This window comes from Diaporthe amygdali, assembly GCF_026229845.1.
Source record: "Diaporthe amygdali strain CAA958 chromosome Unknown NODE_4_length_2575358_cov_65_588622, whole genome shotgun sequence".
NCBI classification, from domain to species: Eukaryota; Fungi; Ascomycota; class Sordariomycetes; order Diaporthales; family Diaporthaceae; genus Diaporthe; species Diaporthe amygdali.
Genome location: NW_026517024.1, coordinates 1,767,892 through 1,794,899, shown reverse-complemented (window position 1 = coordinate 1,794,899; position 27,008 = coordinate 1,767,892). Strand labels below are relative to the sequence as shown.

Here is a 27,008-nt window from a genome sequence, read left to right as displayed (position 1 = left end):
CCGAACGAGCTCCTTGGAAGGCGAATCGACCTTCGAGCAACAGCAGTCTGCGACCCACGCAACTTGGTGCCCAGACGCCACTCCAAGTGACCGGCTGGAGCCGAAGACTGGAGCCGACGATACTGCAATCTTCTCCGCCCTGTTCTTGAGCAACCACCATCGTCTCGTCTCGGAGCTTTCCCACAGTCCCTGTGGAGGTGCTCAACCATCCTGGACGCCCTCGCGCTCTACAATGATGTCACGTCGCCCGTCGTATGCAAAGCGGCCAGCGGCATCGCCTTCCCAGAGCATAGCTAACTTCACATCCCCTAATATGCAGTTCACCGGCTAGTCGCGTCACAGTCGAAGCCAAAGACCAAAAAAAAAATCATCCTCCCGGGCCTTGCCCGTCATTCGACTCCGCTTGACGGTGCATATATATCTCAGAAGTTTCGGCTGCCAATTCTGCGCCACTGCCGCCTCGTATTCCGGGCTGATTCTGCCCCGACTCCCTACACCACCCGAGACAGCGGCGTCCTATAATCTCGCCCTCCTGAACGTCAACAACCCGCACTTGCCCGACAAGTCGATCCGCTGACGTGGAATCGAGCATTAATGGGCCGTAGTTGATCGTGTCAACTACTGCCACTTTTTGATTTCATATGCCTAGATTCGCGTTTGGCAAGCGGAAGTCAACCGCAGAGAGCGAAAATGACATAGCAGCACCATCGTTCCGCGTCCTAGATCGTTCCGAGGTGGCTGAGGGCAACGGCAAGTCTTTTGACGGCGGTGTCCGGTTGTCAGCAAAAACGCATACTCTCCCGAAAACAACAGTGTCGGATCTTATGGTCGATGACAACATCTTCGCCGACTTCAAGCCCAAGAACCGGTATGTTTTTATTCACGTTTCCACTTCACTGACCGGCGGCTGCTCCGGCAGGACTTGCCACAGTTATTGCCTGTTCAATTTCCCACACGGAGTGCCAATTTAAGTTTACGGTGTCTCAACTTGAGTCCATACCCGGTCCAGAATTTAATCGAAATGGAGCCTGGGTGGATACGGGGCTGACTCTTTCACTAGTGGCAGCGGATCATCCAACACCACTAAGACCAACTCGACCGACAACTCTTCTCGACACAGCGCTGCATCAACCGCTCCATCATCTGCAGACTTGAATGGTCAAGACGATTGGAGATTGCCCAACAAGAGGTCCCTCACAGACGCACCTCAACAACCGCTACCCAAGCCAGGTCCATCGGGTTTCCTCAAATCGGCTGGACGGTCTTGGTCGTTCGGGGCTTCAAAGAAACAATTGCCATCTGTGCCTGCTGGGGACGAAGACGTGCCGATCACTCCTGCGGTACCCGAGCAGTACAAGAGCGGTAGGGCTAGGGCGACGACCGGCTCGACGGACGCCACGATAACGCCTCACAAAGTAGATCAAGACATCAGTCTCGACCTCGGTGGAAGCTTCAGCAAAATGCTACTCGGGTTTGACAAGAGATCCAGCGTCATGACACTAAAGGACGAGAACGGGCGGCAGGTTTTACAACCTCCTGCCGCCGCCGGCGGTCGCCTCAATGCACCCTCGCCTATTCATATTGATCACACATCTAAAGTCGAGGCTCCTCCGCATTCCTGGGCCAGCCACCACTCCAACGATAATCTCCTGATGGGCAGCCCCCGCATCCCGTCACCTGCAAAAGAAAACACGCCTCCACCAGTCCCAATACATGGGGAACCCCAGTCTAGTCGACCTCGAGGTCCCAGCCATTCCAACTCTGACAACATTCTCAAAAGAACTAGCGCGATTTTTAGCGGGCGCAGAAAGTCCATCAACAACACTTTGGAAACAGTCGAGGGAGATGACTTGAACACTTCCCTCTTGGCTGTGAGTCGGTTTATGTCCGATGCCAACAGCAGAAGCCAGACTCCGGTCGAGGTTGTCGGTGGGCGTTACAGAAGGAACGAAGACACGTCTGGTCCCGGGTACCGCGTTGTGTCTCCACCAACAGTACCGTCCAAGTTGGAATCAGTCGACGACGACGACAACATGTTCGACAACGTTCCCCTGAACAGTGAAAGATTTAATACTCCGCGTCAGCCAGCACAAAAGCCAGTCCAAAAGCCAGCTGAGACTCCAGCGAAAAACAAGACGATGACGGTCTCTGAATTTGAGAAGTATCGAAAGGACAAGGAGGTTGAGGACAGGCGCGCGGAAGTGGAAAAGGCTAGAGAAGAGGTCGATGATGAAGAGGACGAGGACGAGATCAACTACGACGACGACGAAGATGAAGCGGAAAAGTCGAAGCAACTCGCCAAGCAACGAAGAAAGCAAGAGGCACATATGACCGTCTACCGCCAGCAGATGATGAAGGTTACCGGCGAGTCTGCAGAACCGGGCCCCTCGCGGCCCGGTATGCAGATGTCTTTGAGCACGCCGAACCTTGTCGTCCCGGATGCTTCAAGGAACTCTTCGTCTGAGGTCTCTGAGGACGACGAGGAAGTCCCCTTGGCCATTCTCGCAGCCCACGGCTTCCCCAACAAGAACCGGCCTCCGACTCGCCTTACGCAAATGATGTCGAACCCGAACCTGCGACAAGCCGCTCAGCCAAGCTTTCAAAGGCCAGGCTCGGCAGCAGGACATGCTCAGACGGCCAGCGGGTCCCTGCCTCCTTTTGCCAGAGGCCTGCCACAGGACCCGTACGGCTTGGTAAATGCTCCACCTCGGGAGAGCTTTGCACTGGGCGGTGGCGTTCCGGCAGGCCAGAACTCACCTGTGCCACCCGGTGGTCTCGTCGGTGTCATCGCCAATGAGGAGCGGTCGCGAGCTCTGAGGCGCGGCAGTCCTCAGGTTCCCCAAATGGACAATTACCAGGGCATGCAGCAAGCAGGCCCAGGCGGCTTCGATCCTGTTCATGGCATCCCTCCACAAATGATGTACCCCCAGCAAATGCCAATGCTTTCGCCGGGCGAACAGGCACAACTGCAGCTGAATCAGCAGATGTCCCAGTTCATGCAGATGCAAATGCAGTTCATGCAAATGATGGCCGGCGGCGGCAACAACAACATAAACAACAATGTCGGCAATGGACCGCCTCGATCCGCCGGTCACATGGGTAGCAACTCGATGGGTGCAATGCAAGGAATGGGCAGTCCGGGCGCAGCAATGGGGATGCCCATGGGTATGGACATGAACGCAGGTGCACGCGGCTCCTTCCTGGAGATGCCGATGATGGATCAATCTATGGGTGACATGCACGGCCGGACTATGAGCTTGGTCCAGCCAAGCTCTTCTTCATGGCTCCAGCCCCCTCAGCCGGGGTATGCAGGATCGATCCGTCAGCAGGGCAACGGTTACACACCATCTATTGCACCATCCGAGCGCAGTAATGTCGGTCTACCTGGCCGGTATCGCCCGGTCTCACAGATGCCACCTGGCCCAGGCACACCTGACCACACCCGGAAATCCTCCATGATGGGCTCAACTCTCAGTCCTTATAGCGACTCGCAGACCTTGAAACCCGATGACAGGGCTTCAACGAAGAAGTCAGAAGCAAGCAAGTCAGCAGGTGAAGATCCAGACGATGACGATGAGGAGGGCTGGGCGGCCATGAAGGCCAAGAGAGACAAGAAAAAGTCTTCTTGGAAAACGAGAAAGACATTGGCACCGGGCGGGATTGACATTGGCTCTCTCATCACGTAATAGGAGCATCGGAGTCCAAAAAACACAGTCATTCGATACTGAAATGGAGGAGGCAGGCATGATTTGGGTAATCTCAACCGGCGAAGCATTTTGGCAGCATCACATCACACGGCATCCAAAACATCTACGGCATTTGACAGTCATTTACTCATTGTTAAACTCTCACCATCACTCAGGGAAGGAGGAGGGCAAATTATGTGCGAATTGCCTGTGTGTTTTGTGTATATTGCGGTACACGGGGCTTACCATCTTCATACAAAGGCGTTGCGATTTGGGTCACCAAGATGTATTTCAGGAAGGACGGGTCACAGCTCGGGAACGAGATTATGATAGACATCCCTTGTGATAGGGATTAATTCTAATGGTGGACATCGACTCGGTACCGCGCTCTGTGCTGATGGTGACTCTGCTGTGTCTCTAGCCCTTGGCGTCTTCCACGTGCATACATCTCGAACGTGCTCACATTTATCACGACCTGACCGATCCCAGGCTGAACCTTTTAGTCTATTTGCATCCTATTTTGTAGTTGAAGTGAATCATTAGATCCAAGCAGATACGGCAGATGCATCTTGACGCCTCTTGCAATCTGTCCAAGCTTCCCAGAGTTGGAGCCTCGGTCGAGAGCTCCATCATTTTCACAGGTAAGCAACCGCCTCCCGATGCAGGGCCAGCAGCCGTTTTCAGGCTTTTGAATGCAATACTGCTCCGTCTCGTCTGACAGCCTCTTGTCCGGCTCGCTGGGTACTGGACGGGCCATCAACATAACAGCAGAGGTTCAAGGCGCCGGGGTTGTGTCTCCCACGCCTGCCGTAGCCGCCCTCTCTTTTCGTACATGCCGTCCCCCCCCCCCCTCAACTCTCTCTCCTCAACGCTCTTGTCCGCGTGCGCCCCGCGCCCCGCAGCCCCCTCCTAAGACAGCTTGCCGCTCGCCCAGCCCTTGCGCTTGCCGCCCATCTCGACGGCGGCCAGGCCCCAGTCCTCGCCGTGGTTGTGGCCGCCGCTCGCGACGCCGGCGCGGGCCTTGGCCTGGTCCTCGCTGAGGACGGTCAGCACGCCGAAGATGACGGGGACGCCGGTGTCGAGCTGCACGCGCATGAGGCCGTGCGAGACCGAGTCGGCGATGTACTCGAAGTGCATGGTCTCGCCCTTGATGAGGACGCCGATGGCGATCAGGGCGTCGAAGGCCGTCGACAGGCCCGCGGACGGGTTGCTGCCGCCGCCGCCGCCCGAGAGCGAGGTCAGGTCCGTCGTGGACCCGCCGAGGAGGTCGCCGGCGCTCGCGGTCGACGAGGAGGACGATTGGATCTGGGAGGCGGCGAACATCCTGTTTTGGGGGGGTCGGGCCTGGGTCAGCGTGGGGAAGCAGCAGTAGAGCAGGCACCCGTAAGTGACGGGGCAAGTTGGAGTTCACAAGCAGCCTTCAAGGTTGGCAATGGTTGCTTACCGCTGGACGCCAATTGGCAGCTCCCAGGACCCCGGGACAGACTCGACGACGATGTTGCTCTCCTTCACGCCGCATGCGAGCAGCTTCGCCTTGGTGCCCTCCAGCAGCGGGTCGATGATCTCGGCGTTCCACCGGGCGTGGACGATACCGATGCGCAGGCCGGAGCCGTCGTGCTGTTCTGGGGTTGGGCCTTTCATGATGATTCAATCAATTGTGTTTTGTCACTCTATTTGGAGGGGCGTTCTCGATGTTGAGGCGTTCGTCTAGCTGCTTGCCGATTCCGGGTACGTAGATCGGGTAGGTAGCTCGAAGAGGAGGGTCCCGGACGCCCCGCGACTGCGGGGTGTGGGTGTGGAACACATGAGCTTAATAAGCAGGTGCTTGATATGCAGTTGACTCAATACAAGTCACCTAGAGTGTGTGGTTGATCCCTATACAGATAGTAAACAGACTGTCATAGCGTTTCCCACTGCTATGGAATCTGAACGAAATAACTGTTTGAAACCTCAAGTACGGAAGTAGCCGTATAGCTCGATCTAGCCTCCACCTTCTCACAGGCCTCAGAGCAGACAAACCCCGGCGGGAATTGTGATCGTGTTGAGCTCGCTCCAGCGGGACAACACTCCATTACAGACGTGTCTAGGCAAGACGTGGCGGAATGCCTGCTGAGGCAGTTCTCGTCTTGTCTTTTTCTCTCCCTTGGCGATTGGTCTAATCAAGTCCGGGACAAGAAGTCTTCGGTTTGACAGTCATGCCCTACAGAAACCGGGCCGGAGTTTGATAGCTAGTCCGTCAGGAGCTTACAAGCTTCGCTTCTTCCCTTCTCGCTGTCCTGACCACACTAGCAGGATCTCGGACTTCTAGCCCATCCTAAAATTGTGAGGCGCGGGAAAGCGAGACTCTAGAGCCTGGGGCACGGGAAAAGTGCGCTTCACGGCATGCAGACTACAGACAGGTGGTGGACTTATCGTCTCTCAACTCATGGCGTTCTTGCGGGAGCTTAGGGCGAGGTAGCTCTCACCAATCCAGCGCGTACGTAGAGCACATTTAGCCTGGACCAAGCACATACATCTACTCATTAGTGCTGAGTAGTATAATCTATCGTTGATGTAAGTTCAGGACCGCTCTCGTGGCGATCACATGAGTAAGCTCCATCAAAGGCGACACCTGTGTGCTGGCATTATGTGAAGAACGTTAGTACGGTTCACTGAGAGCGCAAAATCAAGGTTTCTCTTGCAAGTGTTGAGGTCGCGCACCTTAGAGTATCAGCGATTGGCTTTGGTGGATAGGCCGCCGCTGTCCATCGAGGGTTCGCTCAAGCCTTGTTCAGAAAACTAGGACCAAGTGAAGCTAAGATGATGGGCACGCTTCGTATAGATGTCCATGGCTGGTTATAAAGCCATGGTGCGTCGCAACTGCATCCATGCTTCGGAGCCCAGCCCGCCTCTCGTTGGGATACTTGCACACCAAAACATTCTCAAGCTTTGTCTAGGCCAAACCTGGCAACACATCAAAAATGGGTGTGGTCGAGGGAGATATCGATTCGAATTACCTCCTCGAGAAGGGGCAGACTACAACGCCCAACAACAAACCACAATGTTCGCTCATAACCTCCATCAGGCAGACTATTCACGAATACCGAGAAGACAGAGAGGAGAAATATCGCCCATTAATCGAGGAGATCCGTGGGCTCATCACTAAGGATCACATAGAGGTCAAGCGCTGGAAGCCGAGAAGTTGGGCTGGGTCCACATCCACGAAACAGAGACGCGCACTCTGGGAGGAGGCTCAGAACTCCAGCACGGTGAATCATGGTGGCTATACGTTCAGCAAGAGCCACAAGTACAAGATTACTGTAAAAAGCCGCAATACTGGTTCGACGACCTCTCTCATACAAGATTTTCGCACCCCAGAGGGACGTGAGCAGGCTTTCATGTGGTGGAATGAAAGACACCAAGGAGAGAATAAAACCCATGCCGCTCTTCTCGCCGGATACGACAAGTGGGAGAAGACCTACCAGAATTACATCCACGAGTATCGTAGCGCGCAACGATGGTTCCTTATAGTGGAAGCTCCCAAGACAATGTGGGCCGATTTCAGGGTGGAAGCGCTTACAAAATGATTGTGGCGCTTTTCCCCAAGGTCCAACGAGTGCGAATAGGAAATTTAGATGACAATCCGGGTACCGTGGGTGTCGCTGCAAGTCGTTTCGTGAATGGGGAAGTGATGGACAGTAATGGGCTGGATGATGTCTTCTGATTCCTTTAAATTTATGTTGATTTAGTCTGATGCCAAGATGCTCGTTTTCAATCAATCAGCTGCTATGTTTCGACTGGGCAATGGATAAGCTTCCAAGTTCTATCGCCATTCTCATTAGCAGTTCGGTGTTCATGACTGTCTAGCAGAATATATGGGTAAGTCAATATCTGGCATCCTTTTGGGGCTGACACCGGCGCCTGTTGATCTTTTGGCGACTTGCTCCTTTGTGCCCCTCCGCAGTCTATGAGAACTCTTTGAGCATCCTGAGATCCTCTCCTTCCGCACTGGAATGTGAAGGGCCCTGCCATTGCCGTCATGGAGTCGCAACCCGTGCCTTCCTCATACGGGGCATGGCAGCCTGCGGTTATGCACCTTCCTTGAGGTCTTGATCTGCATTTTGCAATTCTCCTCCAGAGCCATTGTGAATTCACAACTTTGTCCTATACCTGTTCCCCTCCCATAATCATTGAACTGACTGCTCTCTTCATTCCTCGCTCCGTTCAGCCAAGGAGGCCCTCTCATTTCATGCTGAAGCATCAAGATGCCCATCGCCGCATTGCCAGAGACTACTGTGCGTCTCCTTGGCTCTGCCGGATCCATTGCCACGCCGGTTGATGTGGTTAAGGAACTTCTAGACAATGCAATTGACGCAGGAGCCACGTCTGTCGAGATTCTTGTGTCAGCAAACCTCGTCGACAACATCCAGGTCAGAGACAATGGGCACGGAATCCAGCCTGATGACTACAACTCCCTCGGCCGCCTGGGTCACACGAGTAAGCTGAGGTCCTTCGAAGAGCTACACAACTTCGGTGGAAGCACACTTGGTTTCCGAGGTCAAGCGTTGGCCAGCGCAAACTCCCTAGGACGCGTCACAGTCATCACGAGGTCTATCGAAGATCTAACAGCAGTGAAGCTGACAATTTCACCTGGCTGCGGCGGCATCGAGAGCCAACAGCGCGTATCTGCACCAATTGGTACCACTGTGTCCGTGACAGGGCTCTTTAATTCCATTCCTGTGCGCGAACAAGTTGCTATAAGGGAGGCACAAAAGAATCTTGCCAAAACCAAGCAACTATTGCACGCGTATGTCTTAGCCAGACCGCTGATCCGAGTTTCATTCAAAGTTTTGGGTGGAAATCTGAAGCAGACTTGGTCTTACTCTCCCCGCCCACAGACCACTGTCAGAGAAGCGGTTGTTCAGGTATTTGGGACAGGCCTCATGTCACAATGTGTGTTCAAGGTAGTGGCTACTGAGAGCGACTACCATAGGGAGGGAAACGCTCACGATGGCTCACACTTGACCATTGAGGCCATCTTGCCCAAGCCGGACGCAGATTTGTCCAAGCTTTCAAAGGGCTCTTTCTTTTCTGTCGACTCTCGACCCGTGTCAACTTCGCGCGGTACCATGAAGAAACTACTGTCAACTTTTAAGAGACACTTTAAAAAGTCCCTCGGTGTGGATGTTGAAGACAGACGGCTGAGTGACACCTTCATCTGCTTCAACGTCAAGTGCTCCCCTGGTACTTACGATCCGAACGTCGAGCCGTCGAAAAGCCAGGTCCTCTTTTCCGACGAGTCCCAGTTAATGGAATTATTTGAGGTGCTATGTTCGCAAATCTACCCGACTCAAAAGACAGTGGACGCCTTCGTAACGATCGAAAAGAGGCCACTCACGGGACAATCACAAACACGAACACCACCGCCAAGCAGTGATGGACCTCAAGAATTCACCGGGCTACCAGAACCTCATCGAGATGAGCCGTCGTACAGAGCATCTGTCCGCCGGCCCCGGACGCCTGATGCAACTAGCCCTTACACTGTCTTGCGAGGCTCTCTGAAAGCAGTTATCGCCCCATCTGAGCAGATGAAGGAGAATCGTCAACCGCCAAAGACCCCACTCACGGGGCAACTCCACACAGCCCAGTGGCCAGCAGAACTCTCAGATCTCAGAACAGTTCGTGGAGGGTCTCAGAGAGGACTGATGCGCCTGGAGGATCCAGCCAGCATAGAGCAGTCACCGACTCTTGGTCATGATGGCCCCGCCATGCGGCTTCGTTCTCCGTCAAGAAATTGCAATCCATATGCTGCCGACGAAGCCGTATCACATCAAGCAAGTTCACGTTGTCATCAAGGTCGCAAACGAGGATTCGTCGTGAACATGTCGGCGGACCCAGACCTGACATCTGACGAAGAAGCCGAGGCCAGCGCATCCAGTTCCTGCGACTTGCGAGAAGCATATCTACCGCCAGAAGAGCCAGTTGATAATTCGAAAGAAGCCCTGAACCCGTGGACAATCGCAAAGATGACCGCCCCAGCTCGACAGAGGACCGCTGATGATATCGACGCAGACAGCGCCGGTCGATGTTTTGTTCATCCGCAAGAAACAGGTGCACCACCCATGTCAGATGATGCAATTGAGGAGGATTTTCCAATCTTGTGGCCGCAGAGAGGCGCACCTAGGGATCTTGATACACCCCATATGATGCGATTCGCGAATTCGCACATCGACCACCTTCAGGCTTCCAATATCCAAGATCCCGACCCAACGACGATGCTTCAAAATCCACAGACGATTTCTCAAGTGGGCCACGATCTATCTCAGACACATTCGCATACGGGACAGTCGACCGAACGGCGCAAGGTGCCCGATATCGAGTCCCATCGTGACGACCCTGAGGAGGGTCTTGATCCAGATGGGCTGGTACAAACTACCTTGTACTTTGATAAGCTAGAGAAACCAAGATCGAGGCAAAAACCTCAGGCACAGCTTCACATTAACGAAGTCCCAACTCGGCGCAATCCACCATTCCGAAAGCCAAAGAGAGTCAAGGAACGAGATCGAGGTGACCGCAAGAAGGATGCTTGCACTGGCAGCGGTCTTGAAGAATACCTGCTTGAATCTCGAAACGAGAACAAAACCTCGAATGGTCCTGCGAGACGTCGGCGCGACTTCGACTCCCCTAGTTCACAAGATTTCATACTTGTGGATTCTGGGGTCAATCATACTATCAATCAGGCGGCTGCACAACAGCTAGATCGTGGGCATACTGGAGTCAGCCCATTCGATGGAGACTCGAGGAAGTACCTGATGAGAAGGCAGCGCTCAGAGGCAGAACATAGAAGGAAGGGCCGGCAGTCCATCAAGAGGACTAAGACTTACATGTTGCCCTTGGAGACTGTGCCATCGAGTGATGGAACCGTGCACCTCATGCTGAACATGGAGCCCGACAATACTGAACTTTGTAATCCTCCGAAGAGAACGCTTTCATTGGTCGGATACCGCCAAAAAGCAAGCTTTGGCGTCTTGATGAGTTTGGAGGACGTGGATGACATTCAGTCAAGATTGCAGACTGTCATTTCTGGCTGGACAGAGAGAACATTTGGGGAGAGAGCGGACATCGAGTTGAATCTTCGGAGTGCAGTGAAGAACTTTGCGACCGCCTAGTGTTGCTAGGATATCATGGCAGGTTGTCTGCGAGATCTCGGGCACCTAGGAGGTGATTTGCTAGGAGCATTTGAGCTGGGCCCGTTGTGGAGTATATGGAAAATGTTGCTTGAGCTTGCCGAACATGTATAATATCCTGTGGCTAGATTGGTAAGAGCTCTATGATCTTTCTTGACAAGAGCCGGCCGCTTCGGACTTTCCGCTTGTCCTTGATTTTGCTTTGCTTGCAAGTGACCTGTAACAATATATGAATTGCGGAAAGAGAGGTCTGGCTCACTTACACTGCCCCTCACACGGGGTAGACACAAATGCACCAGAAACATGTCCTTGATGGCAGAATCTGAATGATTGCCCAAATTTTACATTTGACGTTGTTCGCTAGAATTTTTGAATAGTCGCATAGCTTATTACTTAACCTTACACAAAACAGAGGATAGACCTCGTATCTTAGGACACAAAATACTGAGAGGACATTGTGTATCTGTTGCATAATCGGCGGCTAGAAAGCATTTAAACAGAACCTCGAATTGATCACTACTACGGTTCTATCTAGTCTTCATTCGGCGTGTCTCGGCCACTATGAATAGTCAGATTGACAGCAATCTCTGGTTCTCGAAATCTTGGAACTCACGAGCTTCCGCCTCCAACGAGGAATTCATCGGTCTTGATTGTCTTGCTCTCGTTCAGGTCTCTACTGGGATATGAGAACAGCTTTTCATCCTTATGAATGCTCAGCAATCTGGTCGACCCAGGTGGACAAGACCCAGATTTTCCATTAAAACTTCATTGTTTTTCATGGGCAGCAAGACCATTTTCCCCGAGCAGTTCAGCGCAGGCGAGCTTGTGCGGAAGGACAAGCCACAATCGATGAACATTTCCAAATCACGGGCATTCATGAGCTTCGGAGAACAGATAATAAGGTGCGTATATTGCCTGGAGACTCACCGTGACGGAACTCATAGCAACAAAGTGTGGATCACCAGCGAGTTTGATTTCGCCGTCGATTCTCCGAAGGGATTTCACTTGTAGTAGAGCAGCAGCGACGACATTGGACTAGGTAAAGGTAAGTAAGTGACTAGTGAGAGCAACGATATCTCGCCAGAACACCTGTTCCGGATAGAAGCAGTCGGCCACTTTTTCGGCATTGTTGCTGGCCAAGGCTGTATTCAAATCGTCCAGGACGGTCTGATTGTAAGAAGTAGGTACGTCATCTGTCATCACAACCGGGTCAACAGTCCCGGTAGCGATCTTTGGCAACGGCCTGTAGACATCTCCACGGAGATCAGCCTTCGGGGAGTACTCGACGCCCGGTGGGAATGCTTCAATATCGGCAGGCATGATAGTGAGGGTGTTGAAGCTCAAATGCTCTGAGCGAGACGGAGATCTGAGATGAAGGCGGAACCGAAGGGATCGCAGGCAAGTTGATGCAGTATGACGAGGGGGCAAGAAGCAGACACTTAGCTAGCCAGCAGAGTTGAAGCGAATTTCTTTCAAAAAGACACAGGAAGAAACTTGGTCAACGGAGCTGCCACCTCAGCTTCTCTGACCCCATCATTTAGATCTCTTAGCTCGCTGTCACTGCAGTCTTTCGTCTAATTGGTCTTGCATGGCCCAACACGTGCTGCTCGGTCCAACATGTTCCAATGTCTGTTCGTGGCGGAATGACCAAACACGTTTTAACTGTCACTGACTTTTTGCTTCAAGATTTATACAAAATTTGATTATATACAGACCCGACCTAATTTGTCACAGTTTGTGGTAATCAGTGTAATTGAAGACTATTATATACTTTGATATCGAGCATGAAAACTTGCTCGCTTTCGCACATGGGGAAAAGAATAGCATACGGTAAATACTATTTTCATGCTTGATAATTTAAGCCGTGATAATTTCATACTATCAGACTGCCTAGTGCTGACTGACGGTGACAAGCAACTGGTGGTTTTGGATGCATAATGCGAAACAATGTTATGGCAATCTCTGTCTGGTCTAGGTGTAATTTCCTGACATCGACCGGCAGTGACTAAGAACAGCCGTAGGGATTGCGTCGAAGGAAGCGGACTCTTGAGGTGTGGTGGTGTTCAGGGGAAAGTGGATAAAGAGAACAGACGGAAGGACGGATGGAAGAGCTAGTCATGGCTGCGAAATTGTTGTCTGAGAATAGGAAATATATACTTTATACTCCCTGGTCCTTCCGCGGTCCTTATCTGAACGATTTCTAGTATGATCGAAGACTAGATACTGCAGAAGCTGCAAGTCGAATTCCTCAACCAACGAAAGAGTTGGCTCGGAAGTATTGGGTCAATGAAAGCTGTAGGGATCGAGTCTTTTACTAATATGTTAATATGTTTATGTTTTCTGGTAGCATTGCCCGTGCACCAACGATGAAATGTTCGACTTTTCTCTTCCTCTCTTTCACTTCTCATTCTTTTGATTGTGCCAAAAACCGTTTGAGGGGGGGGGGGTGGTCTTCCTGCACTTCTACCGTCGCACACATTCGCTTTGTTTTAGTAGCTATGGAGACGTGATTATCGAGGGTGGTGACCTAGGGAGCAGCCGGCACAGTGGTGGATACGCGGTTACGAAGCCGGTCCGCAAGGACCAGTTATTAATAGCAGCAGCTCGAACGGCATCATAGGCATAGGTGCAGAGGCACGAGAGGGTAGCGCAGAGGATCGAAGCCATCGAAGATTCCCAGGGCTTCTGGTTGGTCTGCCCGTCGCCAAGATGGCTTACTGTGCAGATCACTCTGTGCGCAGGACTACTACTTCGTGTATGGTGCTGGTGCTGGCGCTGGTGCAGTGTTCTCAGTCGACCGACATTGAAGTTCCAAGGTTGGCAGGGTGGGGCGAGCCCCCTTGACATGGCCTGCCCTGCCCTGGCCCGCCCTGCCAATCGTCCTGTCAATCCCGTCACTGGCAGTGCAGGACAGAGTGACGGAATACCAGGGAACCTCATTTCCCGCGCAAATAAGGTTGGCTGCCAGGGTCCCTGTAGCAGTCAAGGGGGGAGGGGAGGGGTGCCCGGGTCGGTAGGCGGCAGTGACAGTGACAGTGACAGTGACAGTGGGCAGTGACCTGGGCTGTTGAAGAGCGTGGGCATATCGCGACCAGCGTACTGTAGGTAGTTTTCATATCGCGACGACGAGGTGCTCGGGTGCCTCTTGTTGATGCCGTGCGCCGTGGGAATCGGGTGGCGCTGCTGCAGCCGTATATGTGCGTGCGTAGCGGAACTAAGGCTTTGCTGACCCGGCGCCATGCCATTCGTCTGGCCATTCCGTTCCTTCGGCCTGTTTCCCCTCGTCGCGCAGCCAACTTGCTGCTACTGCTGCCTTTTTCCGTGTTATGCCATGCCCATGACATGCCCATGCTGTGGGTTGCTTCGTGTCTGTGTTGCGGTGTGATGTGACTCTTCCCGAAGCTGCTCGTGGAGGAAAGAAAGAAAGGACTCTCACTCGCTGGCCATCTTCGTTTCATGCCGACCTGGCTCACCCACAGTGGATACGAAGCCCAGCCCAGCCCCAGCACAAGGAACAGGCACAAGCATAAGCACAAGCACACAACAAAGCAACAGGCCTGCTGCTCCTGTTTCCCAACCTGGGATGCCAAGCTCGATTCGATCCATTTGCGCCCATCCACGGTTGCTACAAGCAGGCAAGCTCCTGGCAGGGAGCCCCGCTGCCCCGTCCCTGGACCGCGGACCCAAGATTGCAATCTGGAGTCGTCCCAATTCTTGACGGCCGCAGCGCAAGCAACACCACCACCACCACCACCACACAGTAGACAAACAGCACCACCACCACCACCACCACCACCACTCAACCCCCTTACTACGTAGACCATCTCCAACTCATCCCACCTGCCAACACACCACGTCATTGCCCAGGCAAGCCTGCAACAAGACATTCTCCCTAACTGAACACGCCGTTTCAGACAACAAAATACCACACGCCTTAACCACCTAATCAGCCAACACCCATTGTATCCGTCGCTCGCCCGCCGGACCCGCCAGACGACACCCAACCTATCCATCCACCCGTCCCGTCGCGTCTTGTTCCTTGCTTCGACCTGGACTGTCGATTGATTGCCTTTCTCCAGCTACGCCCAGAGGAACGTCGTGCGCCGACCTGGTGCCGGTTGGCATCCATCTATCCGTCCCAACTCCAGCTTCAGTCCCGAATTGCTCCCGCGGTACAAACACGAGCCTCAGTGGACCCAGTCTCCCAAGATGTTCATTATCTGACAGAGCTGCCCATTTTCCTTCCGTCTCGTCGCGATTCCACGCCTCCGCTTCTTCTACTCGTGCCGCGCCAATCATGCGAATATTCGATGCAACCTATCCTGAGATTGATTCTGGTCGGGCCTGCACTCCCTGCGACCATGACGCCACGAGGAACCGAGCCATCCAGCCGCAGGCTGTCGCACGGGGAAGCGACTTAGACGGAGCCGTGTACCACAGGAAGAGGAGAGGGAATCCCGGGCTCGTGAGGCATCTTCACTCCACGCCGACGCGCTTCGATAGGGGCATCACGACTACGAACAGCAAGCGATCATCGCGCTCTGCGACGAAACGCAGGATGCGATCCCTCGTGTGCCTATCGCTCTTGGCGCAGCCCGCGGCCGCCGTTCTTCTCGACAAATTCGACAACTGTCTCCCCGATTCGACCAAGTATAGCAATCCTCTCGAATTGCAATGGGTCCCGCTCTACGTAGGGGCAACTTTCGACACCAAGAACAAAAGCCATAATCTCAGGATCACCGTATGGGGGAACGTGACAGGCCGTTACAACCCGACCGCAACACCCGAACTGCCTCCCTGGAACAGCGATGATTGGAGCAATCCCAATGTCACCGATGGCAAGATCGTCGACAACCCATTCGCGGACACTGCGAACCTCCTCACCACTTTGCACAGCAAGATCGACGTTGTGACCTACGAGCCCTACTCGGCCGATTTCGACTTTTGCAAGGATGCTCTGACGAATGCGTCATGCCCGTTGGGCCCCGTCTTCAACACATCGGAAATGTGCGTATCCGCTCTGGTGCCTGTTCCCCTGCAAGGATATCTAGAGGTGGGAAAGAACGGCCAGTACGGTGATGAATATTGTTCGCTTCTCTGCGTTTGAGGTATGACAGCAGTCTCATGCTCAGGCTTGGACCGTTTCCGGTCGAGACGTCGACATCTCTGCTTATTAGGCACCGTTACGATGGGATGCTCACAGCTGGCATGAGAGCCTGATGACTGCTGTCTGACTAAATAGCAGATGCGAAAGTCGATATCCCCCAGTGATGGCCGTGCTTCCTCACCCCCTGATGCATTTCTTTGCCATATGCGTGAGAATAGTGCTAACAAGCAACGCAGAACCTCGCTCGCTGGCCTGCCATCCATCACGATGACGAAGGACTTCTATTCAAGCTATGCCTTCACATCGTTCTCGCCCACTTTCTCCATCATATATGGCGATGTCGTGCAAACAACCGTCGGCTGCATCTCTGCCACATTGACCCCGGATCTCGGCGGGCTGGCGTGGATGTTGAAGTTTCTGCCCCTCATGGTCCTCCTGTCGGTCGGATTTGCTACTGTCTTTGCCAGCATCTACAGTCCGTGGGGCACCACGGATATCTTCCACTGGAGCTCCAACTTTGGAAGGCACAATGACCTTCTCCGCTTGGTGACACCAGGCTTCGGCGACTGCCTGCAATACATTCAATTTGTGGCGTTGACTGGCGGCCTTACTCTCAACTACCCTGGGTTCTTCCAGCCTATCGTCAGCCAAGCGTCTTGGTCTGCGCTAATGTTCAATCAGAGCTTTGTGACCAAGGATCCAGGGTGGCAGAACTTGAGGGACGGACTTTACTTCACCAACGGCACCTACGGCCTCCATGAACTAGGCCAACTGGTCGGTATGGGCAATGTTGAGGACATCTGGGCGGGCATGATGGTCTGGCTCCTAGGCATAATAGGGGCTGTGGCCGTCATCACTCAATTGGGGTTTGCAGTGCAATGGGTTTATCGCTTCGTGAAGAACGTCCAAGAGGAGGATCTCCGCAACAAGAATCTTCCCTTCACCGTAGGGAACGTTGTGAGGATTGTGTTCAACTTCTTCCTACTACCTCTGGTGGCACTGTCCATGTTTCAGCTGGTGGTTGCCGCCCAGTCACCCGCTTATACGGTAGCACTCGCCGCCGCAACAATCGTGCTGCTTCTCATCTTTGCCGGGTGGCTCCTACGGCTTATTACGACGACCAAACCGCGGTCAGTTTTGTTCGACGATCTGCCGACCGTGCTGCTTTACGGGCCTCTCTATAACACCTATTCCGATGAAGCCGCCGCCTTCGCCCTGATTCCCGTCTTGTTGACGTTCATCAGAGGTGTCGGGATAGGCGCCGTGCAGCCTGTGGGAATCGCACAGATCATTGTTCTGGCTATCTGCGAAGTCGTGCAGGTGATAACGCTGCACGCATTCAAGCCCTTCTCGTCGCCCACGTCGATGAATGCGTACCATACACTCTTTGCGGTGCTACGATTCACGGTGATTCTTCTCATGACGGCATTCATTCCGCAGCTTGGGGTCACCGACGGCTCAAAGGGATGGATAGGATATGTTATACTTGTGATACACAGCGGCGTGTTGGTTCTGTGCTTCATGTTGAACGCCTTGCAGACTATTATTGAGGTCATCGCAAGGCTGATGGGCGCAGGAGGAGATGACAACAAGGGGTTGTCTCAAGGACCCTTGTCAAGAATATTCGGTGCTCGGCAGCTTTCCAGGCGAACCTCGCGACGTGGTGGTCCGTCCAGACAAAGTCAGTTGTCAAGCACAGCAATGTTGAGTGCGCAAGATCCAGCCCAGGCAGGGTACATCGCACCAAGCGGCCGCCTCCGAAGCGAGTCAGCTGGCAGTGTGGTGCTTCTCAACGGTCGGCCTCAGAGAAGCTCATCCGCCCTTGATGCTATGAGCTTTGACAATTCGATGCCGCCATCTCGTCTCGAGGCTGGAACGACTTTCACACCATCGACACCTGGCGAGACCAGCACATACTCCTTCCTCCCATCTCCCGTGGTGGGGCAGCAGAGCCGACACTCCGTACCGCCGAATGCTTTAGTGGCAGACAACCCGGGAGACACATTCTACAGGCCGCCGAGGAAGCGGGGGAAAACACTTGATAACCAATCCCCACATTCTAGAGCTCGCGCGTCCTGGGGAACAAGTGGTGAGTGGTCTCAAAAGCGGACGAGCCAAAGTGGTGGAGCGGCGCTCGATCCAGTTGACGTCGATCCCATCGACCGTGACCGCGATCGTGATCGCGCAACGCCTGCGACGTATGCCTTCCCCACCAGAACAGACTACGCTACTCGTGAGGTCGACTTTTACTACGGCGTCCAGCGGGGTTCGAGGCTCAATTCGGACGCGCCACAAAGAAAGTTGGGCACAGGGCCTGCAGACCCCACCGGGACAGTGGCCACTGCAACTGGCTGGTTCAAGAACATGTTTAGCGGCAAGAGGAAGGAGAAAGGAAAAGGATTTGAGGTTGTCCGGAGCTCACGCATGCCTCCTGCCATGCGGTCGGATCAAGCCTACGATGACACAGATCCTCCTGAAGGGACACCTGTAGCGATGGGAGTGCTAAGGAAAGGACCCATCGACTCAGATTCCGACGAAGGAACTGCCAAGCGCCCGCCGCCCGCCGCGCAAGGCGATGAACCTCCTCCGACGGCTCGATTACTCAATGACGATGGCGTCAGCATAGATGAAGACGCTGCTGACGAGCCTGGGGACCTGAGCTCTTCTCGAAACCCACCAGTGCTGCCTGACCTGGATGCGGGAGGAAGCTTTCACGTACCCAGTCGCGCAGTCTCGAAAACCAGCCACGCCTCCGAGAGGATTGACGTAGTCCGTGGTGATATTCAGAAAGCAGTGCCTGATGTTCCCAGGAAGAGTTCCAGGCGCAAGTCCGACCTGATAAGCGGACTGACTCTGAACCTGGATGCGCCGCCACCTCGGGGACAAGATCAGGCAACATCTTCACGCCTACCTTTTCAGCCGTTGTCGCGGAACGTATCAGCAGATCAGAGAACATCCTCGATCTCCTCGCTCGGGGCGGAGTCTGACACGCACCAGCTGTCCAGTGAGAACCGCTTGGGCACCGTGACCCATGGTAGTATCAACAGATTCCCATCAGACTCCCGGGGAAAGATCGAGGGCAGTTCAGCTGAGTTCGTTGATCGTTAATGACCACGCATGAAGATAACACAGCTGGGAACTACAACATACATACATGCATACATACATACCTACATACATACCACCCTTTGCTGCAAGCAGCACACACAGACGAGCCGTCTCCAAACTCGATCTGACACAAATACAATAATAGGCCATGGGATATTTTGGCCCAAAACACATCTGGGTTCCTTTTTCGGCAATCGGCAAGCGGGAGTTGGGTCGATCAACGTTCGGGACGTGCTGCCAAATGTACAAAAGGCGGCAATAGACTGATTTCTGGGTAACCTCATTTTTACTCGACTGCTAGCGATGGCGTATCAAAAATTTACTCTCGGGTGCTTTCTTGCGTTCTGCTATTTCGGTGTGATATCTCGGGACGGCTTCTCTGTAATTAGGGAAGATATCATGCGTGTACACTGGGATGACGAGTGTCTGTAGCAGCAGGGAAGAAAACAACAATCCTGCATCCACAACTGCCTGAGCTTCTGTTGAGTGATGTTCTGCTTGACTCTACAGGTGAAGACTGCCGTGAACGATCAATATCTAGTAATATTGCTAACCTCAATGACATACCTTGCCATCATGAGCGTAGGAGGGAGGGAGGGGTTGATGTAAGTTTGGTCAGTAGCTGGTCTAGATGATTCTTGCGTATTCGCGAAAAGTAAAATTTAATCAAAGAGGACGAGAAGAGGATTTCAAGTTGTTGACAACAATCTTTACAACGTGATTTGCACTTCGCATTAGTAGCTAGCTCGGTGCTTCCCTAGGCATTAAAGACGGTGGGTATTTTGCGAAGTGATATGCCAACCTCGGCGTGTCCCTAGCACTCGCCAGCGCAACTCACTTGACGGTCACAATCTGCGCCCATCGCTGTCGCCTTCTCCTTACCCAGTGGGCTCGCAGGCTCGCAGGCGGCAGGAGACCCGGCTCTGGTCTATTTTGGAACCATCTCCATCGGCTCACGCACCGGACCGTCTTGGCTGGACGAAAAATCCAACTCCCTCGTCGTTCTCGACGCTGACGGCATGGTAGAATTGTGCCCGTCTCAAGCTCGTGAGCCAAACGTACGGGTGAGATATATCTGTGTCCCTTCCCCCAAGACCACTATTCCGAAGTTCTTTTCGTAGTTCTTTTTGCACCCTGGCATTTGTTCCTGACGCAAGTGCCTGCAGAACGGAGGCTATAAGACACTAAACTGGACCGTGACCAGTCCTCAAGGCGTTCGTGCACATCGGCTCAACCCCAGTTTCATATCCGCACTCTTATCGGGAATTTTATGTTCAACGATATATTTTAAGCAGAATTAGTGCCATTGACTTAATACCGCCTTACTCTCGTGGCCAGGTCGCTATCTTGTGGCGCGGCGTGCAGAACGTGGGCAGAAAGGCAGCCACGAGGCAGCTTTATGAGGACCTAGATGAGCGCGCACCATCTTTGACGCCAGTCTATACTGAAATTTGTGTGTCTGTAAGTTATAGTGATTTTATTATTGAGCCTCAGTTATTTTCCACACCTAGTCCGTCTCGCGGTGCCACCCATTCTTGTCCGAAAACACATCACATCATACACTTTTCGCACCTCTATCCACCCAGACATCCTCTTCACCTTCACTCCCACACCCTCGAATACCCTTCACAACTACTATAAACCCTCGCTCCATCACCGGAAAGATCACCACACCAACAACAATGAAGACACCCGTGCTCATCGTCGTCATCGCCTCCGTCGTGGTCCTCAGCGCCCTCCCGGCCCTCTACCTCTTCCTCGCGTACCACACGCACAGGGAGCGCGAGGGCTGGAAGACGGACCACGACAGGGCGCTCGAGAAGATCGAGCACGAGGTCCGGCGCAGCCGGCGGCTCGCGGGGGAAGGTGCCGCCGGCGCCGCGAGCGGAGCCTTTTCCTCGGCCGCCCCTGGCAGGGCACCATCGTCCGTACAGCAGCAACGTCATCACCCACGAGGAGCCGCCCCGGCGCAGGCCTCACGGGCGCCGCCGCGGGAGGAGCTGAACGTGCCCAGGAGCTCACGCAACCATCTGTCACAGGCTAGCAGCGACGACAACAACGCGCCGCGCGCCGCATCCAAGCGCGGGAGGAGGCCCGCACCGAGCACGAGGAGGAGGAGCATTGGCGCCGGTGGGGGCGGCAGGAGCATCAGGGGCTCCGAGCAGCAGAACTCCGCGCACGAGGCAACGTCAGACGACAACAGCTAGGGGACGCGGCTCCTGCCGTCTGCCTCTCGGCTGCCATCCGTTTCTCAGCTGGCAGCTGCCTCTCAGCTGTAGAGAGCCGGCATGGCGCCGTCCGAGCAGAGCCGGCTCGCTGTTGCCGCGCAGACCGAGGGCGGCGACGAGCGCACAGCGCGGAGGCTGCTGAAGCCGAGGAGGCGCGCGCAGATCGAGGTATGGCTGGACGAGGCCATACGCACACGGGAGGATCAGTACTGCGGTGCCGGCAGGATGTGCGGCCACCGTTCGGATGCGCTCGCATTGCCAGGCGCCGACCAGACCGGTGGTGGCTCGCGCTCGATTTCCTCAGATGTCTGCCCAGTCTGCGGTCGGTCCTGTGAGGACGAGGAGCCTGTCACCACCAATCAGACAGAAAAAGAAAACCGACTAGAAGAGCAGCCACGGCCGGGCGGGAGCAAGCTAGGCAAAGGCAAGCACATGCTTCGCGGGATCAAGACGGCCATGGGCCACCTCAAGGCCAGGGACGGCAGCAAGAGCGAGGAGGAGGGGTTGGGCCGGGCAGTGTCGACGCAGATGTTCGTCGCAGAGGCCAGCGAGTACGGAAGCTCCATCTGCTCTGCATTCAGTTCCAGCCTTTCGAACATGGGCGGCGGCGACAACAACAAGGCGCTGGATGAGCGGATGGCGCGCTTGAGGAGGGCGCAGAAGTTACTGGACAAGAGTCAGGTCAAGCGTTGAGGCTGCAGGCAGGTATTATATTAGAGGACTGACTTAATCGTGTGACCCTGTTACTCACCACGTCTCCATGTAAATGATCGCCCATCAATATCCAGTGCCGTGACTGTGGTGACTTGTCTTCTGCGTGACCATTTTAAGTGAGCCTGGTGCCGCAGAGCACGGCGAGGACGAGCCCTTCAAGGTTGGTAGAGCCTTCACTTCCATATCACCCCTAAGATGTGCCGAGCCCACGGGTCGTTGCTTTGCATACTATCAGATCGGCGTATCGGCAGATGGGAGAGCTCGGGCACCCTTGTGACGTGGGCGTTATGAGGCGTTGCCAGCGCGGCATGCTCGAGGTACCTTGATCTTTGCAGCCCAATATCTAACTCTACCTTGTTGTCGCCTGCTTCGCTGTCTGGCCGTAACCGGATTCGGAATAGTAAACAAAGTTTGGAGGGTCGCTTTCAGTCGGCATTGACTGAAATGGTTGGTTGACTTGATGACTGTTTTGATTTTTTGGGGGGTAAAGGGGGGCTTTACATCTGTCTGTTGACCGATAAACATTGGGGGGTAATTCCGAGACGACCACACACTCTCTCTCAGTATGAAATAAGGCAAATGACGCATACAGGCGGAGATAAGGAAATCAACATAATCCATGAAAATCCTGGGTTGTGACTATCTGAAAGGGGGTAAACACCCAAGGGGAGTGCGAGGATCAGCCATGTTGCTAGAGCACAACGCCGAACCCGTCCAGGTGCCAATTCTCCCCCCACGGGAGCCAAAACCAGAGGACCCAAAGTCCATGCCCTGCGTTCTCGCTACCCATCGCAACCAACTCCCAGGAAGAGTGACCCCGATCGTGACCAATGCCATAAATCACATCCTCTCTCCACCCGTACTCCGCTTAGAGAGCGCCTCCCAACATCCTTCTGGCACGGACGCTAAGCTTCAGCAGGGAACTATCACTTTTCGACTTTCAGCAGGCGCACAAGGGACTGTGTGGCCCCTTAAGACTCAGGTGCGGGCTCCTCGGCCTTGGCCTCGGTCTTCTCCTCTGCGGGCTTCTCCTCCTTGGCGGCTCCCTCGGCGGTGCCTGCGGCCTCGGCCTCGCCGTTGTCGGACGAGGTCCACAGGGTGAGGTTGTCCCGGAGAAGCTGCATGATAAGGGTGCTGTCCCGGTAGGACTCCTCGGATAGAGAGTCGAGCTCGGCAATGGCATCATCGAAGGCCTGCTTGGCGAGGTGGCAGGCGCGGTCTGGGGAGTTCAGAATCTCGTAGTAGAACACAGAGAAGTTGAGGGCCAGTCCCAGGCGGATAGGGTGAGTGGGGGTCAGCTCGGTCTGGGCAACGTCGGTGGCGTTCTAGAGACAGGGATGTTAGCAGACTGCGCACATGAAACCACCAGGCGCAGCTCTCTCACCTTGTAAGCCTCGTGGGCAGCAGTGGCAGCGGTCTTGCGCTTCTCGCCGGAGGCGAACTCAGCGAGGTAACGGTGGTAGTCACCCTTCCTGTTTGTGTGGAAATCCAAAAGTCAGATATGGAGACGACCCTTACAAGGGAGTTAGGTAAATAGGCTTACATCTTGTGGTAGAAGACCTTGGACTCGCCGGAGGCGGCGTTGGGGATGAGAGACTCGTCCAGAACATCGAGGACGTCCTGGCAGACCTTCTCGAGCTCCAGCTCGATCTTGGAACGGTACTCCTTGATGGTGGGGACGTGCTTCTCGGAACCCTTGGACTCCTCCTTCTGCTCGATGGAGGAGATGATGCGCCAGGAGGCACGTCGGGTACCAACGACGTTCTTGTAGGCAACGGACAGCAGGTTGCGCTCGTCGACGGTCAGCTCACCGCCGAGCTTGGCAACCTCCTTCATGTAGGAGACCATCTCATCGTAACGCTCGGCCTGCTCGCACAGTCGGGCGAGGAAAGTCTTGCTGTTGGGGATCGGTCAGTTGGTTCTGGCGCGGATACGGGCAGGCATCAACCGATTCGGAAAAACGCACCTCTCACGCTAGAGATGGGGAGCCATAGGTTAGCGACTTGCGGAATCCAGATGCAACGGCACACAGAGGCAATATGAAGGTGTTGACAGCTTGCAGCAGCAGGGGGAAGGCAGGTGATGGGAGGTTATCAGGGGCGCAAGGGCAGAGGCACAGGAGCTGGGCAGAGAGGCGATTTCGAGAGCAAAGGGGAAGTGGGGGGTGGCTTGTTGGAGTGCAAGACTACACGTACCTCGTTCGCCATCTTGTCGGATCTCTTGCTGGTCTATTGACTGAAAGGTGCAAAAGAGAGAGAGGGAGGGAGTACGAAAGGAAGTCTGGCGGTGGTGGGAAAGAGAGAAGGGCAGGGTTGGGTCTGCTGGTTTTGCAGGTCTCGGAGGCTGTTTACAAGTGGTCGTTGGTTGGTGATGTTGTTGTGTTGTGGGCAAAGTCGGTGTCTTGGGGTTGGGGGGGAAGGGTGGGAAGAAAAAGCGGCAAGCCAGCAGGCCCAGGTAGGTTAGGTAGGCAGAGGGTAGGGTAGACAGGCAGGCACGCTTGGGCTTGGGTGTTGTCCCATCTGGTCTGGCTGGTCTGGCCTGTCTGGCCTGTCTGTCCTTGTCCTGTGCTCTCCTGTCCTGCTGTCGTCTGGCTGTCTGGGTCTGGGTTCAGGTCGGCAGGGCTGCGCGCGGGAGCAGGACGCCCAATGGCAGGGCTCGCCGGCCAATGTACCCAGCAAAATCAGCCTTAGCCCAGGAGGGAGCGCAAAATTGATAGCGGGGAACGCCCCAAAATTGAGGCTACCCCACTACCTACCTGTCTAGGTACTCTCTCATTCTCACTCTCCCACTCTCCCATCCCACTCCCTCAACTCCCCTCACACACACACTCAATCTCAATCTGGCATGCGGCCAACTGGCAGCCCACGCAGGCGTCGGGCTCCTTTTCTGGCAATGCAATGCCTGTCTTGGTTTCTTTGCTGCTGGCCCAGGTCTGCGTTGTTCCACCACATACACATACAGTATTCTACCGTGGTCCACCGTCGTCTACGGGACCAACCTGCCTACCTGCCTACCTGCCCTCTCCCTGTCTATACCAAGGTATTATTGTACCTAATCCAGGCAATTCGCGTGGGATTGGTGAGGTGACAGCGATGCAAACGCCGCTCTGGGTACCTAGTCCAGTACTCCGTAGATTAGGTATTCGGGTAGCTTGAGAGCAAGGCTTTCTTCTGACTCGGCAAGAGCTCGACGAGGGACGTCCGTGTTAGCCGAGCCTCGTCTTACCGCCCGTATATTACATTTTATTACATTAAATGTCTGTTGTGCTGTACATAGTACATTCGCGTGTACATACAGCCTCTCTCTCTCTCTCTCTCTCTCGATTGCTGCTGCACAGTACCATCAGGCCGGTCTTATTGACCACCAAAACGTGCGAGTTCGGCCTTCGTCCCTTGATCCCTCGTCCCCTCGTCCTCATGTCCTCATGTCCTCTCGTCCTCTCGTCCCATCGTCCCATCTAGATACCTGCCTGCCACATGTAATAAGAAGAAGCTATAGCTAGCTCGTTGCAGTCTGCACCGTGCAATAGCTAGCCTAGGTACCTGCTTGCCCGTGGTAGCCGGCATTGACCATCTTGTGATCGTCCTCATCCATCCTTCCTGTGGGCTCGTCCTCCCCGATCGGATTCTGTCCCCCTGAAGCGCCCCTAAATTGAAATCACGACAATTTGCCAGAACCTCGTCACATTCTCCAGCCCACGCCTTTTTATTAATCCCTTCCCGAGATAAGCTGCCTTCCACCGGGTTCGCCTGCACGTGTGAGTGGCAGTCTAGACCCTTGTGCACTCAAACCTTCAGCATTGCAGTGCGGGCGAACCCAAAAAAGAGTCATCATCATCAGGGCACAAAACAACTGAAGAGTCAGGCAGGGGCCGTGTCTTGGGCACGCAGCATCTGCCCTGCGGGCTGCAACATGACGACAGACCACAGTCGCACAAGCAACTTGTCTGAGCGCCGTCGAAGCCCGGTTCTCTTCCCTGCATCTAATTAGTTCACCACCACCACCACCACCACCACCAAGAGGCATGGGCCCGTCCTGCCTGCCTGCCTCTCCATTTGGATACAGCTCTGCCTCGCCTGTGGAGACCAGGTATCCAAGCCACCAAATCATACGTATTACCACCCCGAGGTGCCGGCGAGATATCCAACAAACTTTCTCAAGCAAAGCAGCAATGCCGATACCCCTCTCGGGCCCTGGCGTCTGGTATCAAGCCTTGATGAGCAAGTCAGGCTCCTCCTCTCGTCGTCATGCGTCCGGAACCCGACGGGCTGAGCCGCGCCTCCGAGGCCCAGGGTCTTCCCTGGTGGCGCCTCGAACCTTGGAACGCCCAGGTGCGGATCACCAATGACAAACAAGATGGAACTATGACACACCTGCATTGGGCGGATTTCCAGTCTCCCGGGGGCCTCACGGGCTGCAATAACCGTGAACGCGCCCGGGCCGGTATCGTCTGTCGTGAATATGTGAACTGCTCTCGCATCTACGAAGCCGTGGGAGTCAAAGATCGCATTGCTGTTGTCTGAAGTATTGCAGCCTGTCATGATTCATTACAAAATTGTGCTCTTTCTCACGAGCAAACTGCACAAGCCAAGGTATTAAAGCTTGAACACGTCGTAATCTCAACACACATGCCGGAATGACGGCATCTTGACAGCATTTCAGCCTTCTCTGGAAAATTTGAGAACGTCTGAGCTGATGAAAGCCCATTCAAAACCACCCTGCGGCCAGGTAGCCATATCTGGAGCCTGCGAGGGTGCCACGAGACTTGAATGTTCTCCTTCTTGCTACAGCAACCTGAGCGGACAGGCGAGCGCATAGACAGCCTCAGAATACTAGATTAACAAGCAGGTGAACATGAATATGTACCTTGTGCTTTAGGTTTGCCACTAGACAATTGACTCTGTTTAGGCAATAGTATACTTTGTGGAAGGGTGAAAAGGAACTGGTCATTCTTGCCCGGGTTAAGTTGTAAACTCGGAGCAGCCAGTTTACTTGCATA

General features: G+C 54.3%; 10 protein-coding genes across 10 annotated transcripts; 6 read left to right on the top strand and 4 right to left on the bottom strand.

The window, feature by feature from the left end:
* Positions 1–641: 641 nt before the first annotated feature.
* On the top strand, positions 642–3,686 carry J7T55_008750 (uncharacterized protein; the record flags this gene model as incomplete). The annotated part of the gene is made up of 2 exons (XM_053139101.1): positions 642–868; positions 1,061–3,686. 2 exons carry the CDS (start codon positions 642–644, stop codon positions 3,684–3,686), a joined length of 2,853 nt encoding a protein of 950 aa, XP_052998024.1.
* Positions 3,687–4,595: 909 nt separating this feature from the next.
* On the bottom strand, positions 4,596–5,327 carry J7T55_008749 (dimethyl-8-ribityllumazine synthase; the record flags this gene model as incomplete). Its single annotated transcript, XM_053139100.1, has 2 exons — positions 4,596–5,010; positions 5,131–5,327. 2 exons carry the CDS (start codon positions 5,325–5,327, stop codon positions 4,596–4,598), a joined length of 612 nt encoding a protein of 203 aa, XP_052998023.1.
* Positions 5,328–6,646: 1,319 nt separating this feature from the next.
* On the top strand, positions 6,647–7,252 carry J7T55_008748 (uncharacterized protein; the record flags this gene model as incomplete). The annotated part of the gene is made up of 1 exon (XM_053139099.1): positions 6,647–7,252. The coding sequence occupies one exon, from the start codon at positions 6,647–6,649 to the stop codon at positions 7,250–7,252; it is 606 nt and encodes a 201-aa protein (XP_052998022.1).
* A 678-nt stretch (positions 7,253–7,930) lies between these two features.
* Positions 7,931–10,834, top strand: J7T55_008747 (DNA mismatch repair protein mutL; the record flags this gene model as incomplete). The annotated part of the gene is made up of 1 exon (XM_053139098.1): positions 7,931–10,834. One exon carries the CDS (start codon positions 7,931–7,933, stop codon positions 10,832–10,834), a length of 2,904 nt encoding a protein of 967 aa, XP_052998021.1.
* Positions 10,835–11,383: 549 nt separating this feature from the next.
* Positions 11,384–12,172, bottom strand: J7T55_008746 (uncharacterized protein; the record flags this gene model as incomplete). Its single annotated transcript, XM_053139097.1, has 4 exons — positions 11,384–11,411; positions 11,466–11,554; positions 11,780–11,887; positions 11,942–12,172. The coding sequence occupies 4 exons, from the start codon at positions 12,170–12,172 to the stop codon at positions 11,384–11,386; spliced, it is 456 nt and encodes a 151-aa protein (XP_052998020.1).
* A 2,977-nt stretch (positions 12,173–15,149) lies between these two features.
* Positions 15,150–19,067, top strand: J7T55_008745 (uncharacterized protein; the record flags this gene model as incomplete). Its single annotated transcript, XM_053139096.1, has 2 exons — positions 15,150–15,859; positions 16,196–19,067. The coding sequence occupies 2 exons, from the start codon at positions 15,150–15,152 to the stop codon at positions 19,065–19,067; spliced, it is 3,582 nt and encodes a 1,193-aa protein (XP_052998019.1).
* Positions 19,068–20,749: 1,682 nt separating this feature from the next.
* On the top strand, positions 20,750–21,274 carry J7T55_008744 (uncharacterized protein; the record flags this gene model as incomplete). The annotated part of the gene is made up of 1 exon (XM_053139095.1): positions 20,750–21,274. One exon carries the CDS (start codon positions 20,750–20,752, stop codon positions 21,272–21,274), a length of 525 nt encoding a protein of 174 aa, XP_052998018.1.
* An 81-nt stretch (positions 21,275–21,355) lies between these two features.
* Positions 21,356–21,988, top strand: J7T55_008743 (uncharacterized protein; the record flags this gene model as incomplete). Its single annotated transcript, XM_053139093.1, has 1 exon — positions 21,356–21,988. One exon carries the CDS (start codon positions 21,356–21,358, stop codon positions 21,986–21,988), a length of 633 nt encoding a protein of 210 aa, XP_052998017.1.
* Positions 21,989–22,980: 992 nt separating this feature from the next.
* J7T55_008742 (14-3-3-like protein) lies at positions 22,981–24,216 on the bottom strand (the record flags this gene model as incomplete). The annotated part of the gene is made up of 5 exons (XM_053139092.1): positions 22,981–23,334; positions 23,394–23,481; positions 23,553–23,906; positions 23,983–24,131; positions 24,205–24,216. 5 exons carry the CDS (start codon positions 24,214–24,216, stop codon positions 22,981–22,983), a joined length of 957 nt encoding a protein of 318 aa, XP_052998016.1.
* Positions 24,217–26,124: 1,908 nt separating this feature from the next.
* On the bottom strand, positions 26,125–26,550 carry J7T55_008741 (uncharacterized protein; the record flags this gene model as incomplete). Its single annotated transcript, XM_053139091.1, has 1 exon — positions 26,125–26,550. One exon carries the CDS (start codon positions 26,548–26,550, stop codon positions 26,125–26,127), a length of 426 nt encoding a protein of 141 aa, XP_052998015.1.
* Positions 26,551–27,008: the final 458 nt, after the last annotated feature.